This window comes from Alligator sinensis, unplaced genomic scaffold (assembly GCF_000455745.1).
Source record: "Alligator sinensis unplaced genomic scaffold, ASM45574v1 scaffold28_1, whole genome shotgun sequence".
NCBI classification, from domain to species: Eukaryota; Metazoa; Chordata; order Crocodylia; family Alligatoridae; genus Alligator; species Alligator sinensis.
Window position 1 is genome coordinate 1,904,877 of NW_005842133.1, and position 6,788 is coordinate 1,911,664.

The 6,788-nt window shown below is 38.0% G+C and overlaps 1 protein-coding gene across 8 annotated transcripts in view; it reads left to right on the forward strand.

Annotated features, from left to right (window-relative positions):
- Window positions 1–6,190, forward strand: part of ACADSB (acyl-CoA dehydrogenase short/branched chain) — a 46,577-nt gene extending 40,387 nt beyond the window's left edge. For 7 of the 8 annotated variants that reach the window (XM_025205893.1, XM_025205898.1, XM_025205894.1 and 4 more), the window contains 3 exons: window positions 1,649–1,786; window positions 2,782–2,881; window positions 4,146–6,190. In XM_025205893.1, the coding sequence (XP_025061678.1) occupies window positions 1,649–1,786; window positions 2,782–2,881; window positions 4,146–4,216 (309 nt within the window). In that variant the 3' untranslated portion in view covers window positions 4,217–6,190. The remainder of the gene's footprint in view (window positions 1–1,648; window positions 1,787–2,781; window positions 2,882–4,145) is intronic. The other variant, XR_003094400.1, reaches the window with a different exon arrangement.
- Window positions 6,191–6,788: the final 598 nt, after the last annotated feature.

Consider the following 6,788-nt stretch of genomic DNA (forward strand, 5'->3'; position numbering starts at 1 on the left):
CATCTTTAGGCCATATTATCCCCTAGGTAGGAAAGATATTTTCTCTCTAGACACTGAAAATACTAAAAAAGATAAGGAGAAGCTCAAGGAAGTTTAATGATGATAGTCTGTGCTTTATACAAAGACACTTAGTTCTCTTGAAATCTGTATCTTAAAATGAAACAAGATTATCTAATTTGTTGCAAAAATGATGTATAGGTTAATAAGGAAGATGTATAATTGAAATTACTATAGTGATTTTCCTGTTCAAAGGAAAGTAGGTCTCTGAAGGGAAGGAACATTAGTACTACAGATACTTTATAAAAAATTTAGGAAGCACCCAGAGATTGCTAGGAAATTAGTAGAAATGGGTCCCTTGAAAGGAAATGAATTTTATAATTGCCTTGTAATTGTGTTATTTTGACCTTTACATATTTTTGCAAATTTTAGGGAGCACAATAGTGTTAACGTTGGGTGAGTAATAATGTGTTTAGAAAGTTTTCAGGGTATTGGGCAGTAAGCTGGATCCTTTAAATGTTCATTGCCAAACAACTTAGTTTTGGAGTCTTTCAAAAAAAATAAGGGGGTTTTCTTTTTTTTAAAGAAAGCACAATATAATGGTAATATATAATTGGACTGATAAATCATACTTTTGACCTTAACGCTTTTGTTAAGTTACTTTCTTTCTCTTTTTTTAAGTTATGACCAGAAGTGAGAATCTGCTCCACAGGGTAGTAGCTCAGTTCTGACTAATTTTAAGACGATTGTGAAAGTGTGGCTTCTTCCCTGCAGACTGCATTCTTCAATAGGCTGCCAGAAGAGATTTATACTTGGGTGGGATATTGAGGATGGGCTTTTATCCTGCCTTAAATTTTAATGTCTTAGACTGGCTTATGGATGTAGACGTTTTTCTTTCCCCACCCCTTGCTTTCCCTGTTCTTCTCTATGCCCATCACATTTCCTTGTGTTCTCTTGTTCTCTCATCCTTCCATAAACACCATTCTCCTTCTGCCACTTACAAAGCTCTCCATGCTAAAAGAGATAGTATAGCTACTGCTACTCAGTACACTGGCATCACATTTTACTGCATTTAACCTGTCAGAGAAGAAGAGAGGAGAGAGATACCTTTCCTCTCTGAGATGTAAACACAACCCTCCCAAAGTAAACGAACAATTCCTGTCATCTTCCTACCAGACAGTGTCTGGATGAGTAATAGGTCTATTTTATATTTCAAACATTTTTTAATCATTTGAAGCTTGATAGAGCACATACACATGAGAACAACTAAGTAAAGCATGGCCCACTGTTGCTACAGGTAATCAGAGAGAAGGAAATGAAAACAAGGAAAAAACAAAACATGGCAATTTACCTTTCAAAGGCACAGATCACACTATGCAGCACAATTCCTCACATTCCTCACCTGATCTAATGTATGCGGTATCAGTACATGAGCTTTCTTCAGCCTGATCTAGGAAAAGAGAACTCCAGTGAGCACCAAATAACTTAAGCCATCTTCAGCTGGAGAATGTAGATTTGAGTCTTTTGAAAAGCAAAATAAGTAATTTTTTGCCAGAAGCTGATATTGGTTTTAAACTTGAGTTATCTAGGAATAATATGTTGAATGTTTCTTTGATAAGTTCCATGTAATTTGGGAGACTGGTTATTACAGGGAATGCAACATCAAATAGCTCAAGTGGCCACTCAACTGGAAGCTGCCAGGTTGCTGACTTACAATGCCACCCGACTTGCAGAAACTGGAAAGCCATTCATAAAAGAGGCAAGCATGGCCAAATACTATGCTGCAGAGGTAACTCTTTATTTTTTTTAATTGAGGAAGTGTTCTTCACTTTGTTTTAAACATTGATTGATTACTGAATGCATTTCTTTTTTAAATTACTTACTTTTAAAATCTGTGAATGTGTTCTCCTTGTTTCTAGCTTGCAGTTTTCAAAGTGACAAGGAAGAGAACAACTGAATGAAAAAGCAACATAAACTCCCTAAATAAGATATCAAAAACCCAAACAGCAGCACTTAAAAAACAAGTGCATTGTTATGGTCAAGTTCAAGGGTTGGCAGTCTATTGCCCATGGATACATGGGATCCAGCCTGCAGATGTGGGGCTTTGGAGGCAGTGGGCTTTGACTATTGGTATTCACTCCATACTGCTGCAGCAGCAACCGCTGGCTGCAGCTGGGTCTTTGCACCTATTCACACACCCATTTCTGACCCAGGGTTAGTTGTTTTGGCCCACATTTGGAAAAGGTTGCCTATTCCTGGTCAAGTTGGTTATACCGATATTCACATACAGAGAAGGAAAATACCATTACCACAGGTTTATTAATCACTGTGGCGATATGAGATGGGGGAATTTAATTTGAGATCATAAAGGCATCTCTTGCAGTTCTCCCAGTCAGAACAAGAATGCCAAAATAAGATCTAAAAATGCCTGCAGGCAAATGCAGAATCACTTCCTTTTCACGTTAATTGCTGTTTTGACTATACTGGAAGTCTCTTACCTGAGAGGTAATAGGAAAGTACAGCTATTGAAAATAACTGTGACTTCTTGATGTTATGGAGAGAGAGAAATGAAAATGATCTTTATGTTTGAGCACAAATAACATTCTTATAAGTAACACTTCCATAATGTATATGGGTTACATGTCAGAAATACTAATCTTTCCTTTTCCCTCCAGTTGTTCTCATTATTGCTTTATTTCTGAAAACGGATACAAAGCTGAAATTTACTCATGTCTTGGCAAAAGTGTATTATAAAATGGTAATTGTGAAATTCATTTTGTATAGGTTGCAACATTGACAACTAGTAAATGTATTGAATGGATGGGTGGAGCAGGATTCACAAAAGATTACCCAGTTGAAAAGTATTACCGAGACTGCAAGATTGGTAAGTAGAAATTTCTTCCTGAATGCATAAAACAGAATTTAAGATTGGTTTTGTTTATAGATTTAGGTTTGAATGAGATGATAGCAACTTGATAAAGATGTTTTCCTTTTAGCTTAATATAGTTACTCAGGTCTGATGGTGATAAGGGTCATACAAGTATGAAGTAAGTCAGTCCATCCTATTTAATTCAGTGTAAATATGGATAAACACTTCACCTTGTTTAATGAGAACATTATTAAGATTCAAAAAAATCAAAGGTACCATTTTTGCAATTGGGTGAAGTTGGCACGTTAGGAGGCTAAGGCCATGTTCAAATTGCAAGCCTACCATACCCACCATCAGTGCACCCTCCCTCACACTGTACTGCTACCCATGGGCTCCCTGCTGCACTAAAATGAAGTGTAGCTGCCTCCATGCTGCACTAATTAGCACTGCTGAGTGATAGTGCTAGTTAACCTACCCCATACTAATTAGCCCTCCCACAGTGCTATACAGATGTAGTTATATTCCCCATACTTCAGGAGAGAGAATTTGCAGCGCAGTTCTAAGCATTTGGGGGTACTGCTGCTGGGTGTAGTCTAGATATGACCTAAGTTTGCATTTTCAATATAACTTCTCCTTTTGGAAGTCTAAGAAGATTTTTTATTTGGTCATTGCTTTCAATTTTGCTCTTTGGTTTTAAATTTTAATTGCTGATGTTCATTGTAAATATTTTATATTTGTATTTGAAACATGGGATTTGAAATTCAGGAAAATGCCTTACCCTCAATAATAGCTAGATGCTTCATGGTTGTAATCAACAGCGAAATATTTTAATAGTTTATGTGAATGACACATTTTTGTACATACAAATGCACCCCCGCCCCCCAAATTTAGCTGCTGGAAATTGCAGTGTACATTATAAGTGAGGAAATATGGTAATAGTAGTTTCTGCCTCGGCAGGTGTGGGGGTGTAACACTGGCTGCAGACATTTTCTTTTTTCTCCAGCATGCTGCAAAAGCTACTACTCAGTTACTAACTGTTCCTTACCAGTATTTTCAAAGGAGAATCTCTCTTTCTTCATTTTAGCTCTCAAAAACAAAGTGCATATATTATTCAGGGCTGTGTTGTACACAAGAAAATACAGTATTAGCTCAGATTCTGGTTACTGTATACTAAGTCTTTTGCTTTACAATTATAGAGCTCTAATTGGGTCGTTAAAGCAAGGTCTTAAACCACTGTTAATTTGCTAACTTGAGTTTTATGTCCTTTGATTTGTTTCAGGCACAATATATGAAGGGACTTCGAATATCCAGTTGAGCACCATTGCAAAATGTATAGCTCAAGAATACTGAAAACCCCAAGGAGCTCTTGATTATTTTAGGGCTGATTTCACTGAAAATTAGAATCAGCATGTCTCAGTGGTGAAATGGTACATTAATTTCCAAATTGTGGGTTAAAAATGCCTGATCATTGAATTTACTTCTTAATATGCTTCTAAAATAATGAAATCATTTAAATGATTGGACTGTTTCAGATTCAAGAAGCATGTCTTGGGTCTGGCAAAAATAAATGAACAATGAAACGAGAGGCCAAATCTTTGGCTTAATTTCACAGTACAAATGGCACTTACCGTGATCTCAGCAAGGCAACTGAAGATTTTCCCCCAGCACAGAAGAATTATGGTTTGATATAAAAATTGTGGGTTGCTACCTGTTTTCCTTCAGTGGCATGTGACAGGGGAAATGACAAGTATGTAGGCATGGCAGGATACATCTGTGGAGTTCAGTACTCCTTCCTGTTTGGTGGAGCATTTTGTCTGGGACTGCTTCAACTGGGGTAATTCTGAGAGCAGCCCTTAGCTTGTTGTGAATTGTATCTGGGCAGCTTGGCCCTGCCAGGCCCAGTTGGGAATATTGAAAGGTGATTAATAGCCACCTGCTAGCCTATCCTCTTCTTAGCTATTAAGGATTTTAATCTAAGAGGCTATTTATATCTCCCTCTTTTAAAAGTTAAAAGTTAAAATCTTTGTAAAATGTGTTAAAGAATCATTCATTTATATAATGAACAGATTAAGTGAAATTTTGCAGAACTATTAGGGCTTTTTGCAAAGGACAGAGAGATAAGGTAGTTAATAGGAAAGCTGTAGGAATACTTATCACTTATGATCCCTTCTATGTTCCATGCTCAGAATTAATGTTTCCCAAACATTAATTCTTATAACCTTCCTGAAGGAAGGTGCTATCAGGTTCCAGACGGGGGAGACTCACTTGTAGAAATTGAAGTAGCTCAACGAATAGGGATGTTTGTATCTCTTATGTCCCAATGATACAAAGGCTGAAAAGCCTGAATCACAATTTTTCCCATTTGTTGTATAGCAATGTTCAGGTTCCTGGTTAGTGTACCCTGATGGGCCTTTTTCCCTCAGAAGATTCTTCAGTGATCAGAGAACTAATAAATGTAGATATCACAAGAATCAAGAGGTTGAAAACTGAGCAACTGAGAGTGATTTTAAACTGTTTACCAGTTTAATGGAAGATAAGCCTTTGTTTAAAATTCAGAATTGAAATGAAGTTTGAGAGTCCTCCCATTGTCCTCCAGCAGAAACAGAGCAGGGCAGATTTAGCCTTCTTGTTACCCATTTTCCAGTATATAAAGAAATAAAAAATGCACAGTGCCATTTTTATTTTTTTTTAATTTTAGAGGTCTCTTTTTTTAAATATTTTTTTTTACTTTTGCTAAGCCAGAAAAGGAGGTCGCAGCAGTGATTTTAAAATTTGATACTTCCTTAGTGCCAATCATGTGCTTCTGCTGTGTACCATTCCTCCCTCTATGGTTGTGTCTCTTCCTACTTGCCAACAAATGCTTAATAAATAAGGGTGACACTTGTCCCATTGCTGAACAGTATGAGCAGCTCAGTATTATTTGATCAGTGATTTTGGGCTGTTTGTAGGTTCATTTTCAGTTGAATTCAAAGAAAGTTCAATCAGAATTAAGCCTCATATTCAGTGTACCAATTATCTTGATTTACTCCACTTCAGCTAGCTCAAACAAGACTAGCCACATTGCAAATCACCTGAGCTAGATAGAACGGTTTGAAAAGCAGCTGAGGAGCTGTCCCAGCTTGTGCTCTACTCTCCAATTTCATCCTCAGTCTTTCACTAGTTTAAGTCAGCAGCATTCAAGCTTCAGCCTGTATCCCCTTACTAGGGACAGAAATTACACACAAACCAGTTTAAGTGATCAGAAACTGGTTTAAACCTGTAAAAGAACAGAAGTTCAGTGTATATAAACCAGTTTCAAAATGGCTGAAACTGGTTTAAGATAAACCTGGTTGAATGTAGTATTAGACTTAATTGATTTAGGTCAAACCAATTTATGAAACTTCTGCCCCTGACCCCTTCCTGATTCAAGTTAAATCAGAGTCCCCCAGCATCCCAACATGCTTTGCAGTCCTGGGCTGTACTGTCTGCCTGAGAGAGCAGGACTGGCCCCGCCCCGCTAATCCCTAGCCGGAGCAGTGAGGGCTGGCTCACTGACCTCATTGGCTGGCTCACTGCCCCCCCCACACCCCAGGCAAAGCCTTGCAGACTGCTCTGAATTGCATTCTGCCATTAACACTAGGGAATAGTCTCAGCATTAAAATGCTCCTGATGCCACCCTGTGCCAGGGGCTCCTTTGAGTGTCGTGGAGTTGGCTTTTATGCCTGTCAACAAAGTCTGCTATTTTGGGACTGGAACTCAGAACTGCTTTTTACCCCGTTAAGCTGTTGTAAAGTGCTGCAATGCTCCTGCGGATTCCCCTTTTTGTGCCTTTAGCCAGCCCATGCAAACAATTGCAATGAAACTGCATCTTTAGGAACAAAATGCTATCTTTGGCTTTCTTGAACAGGAAAACACAAATATTAAGATTGTATACAAGTGCCTG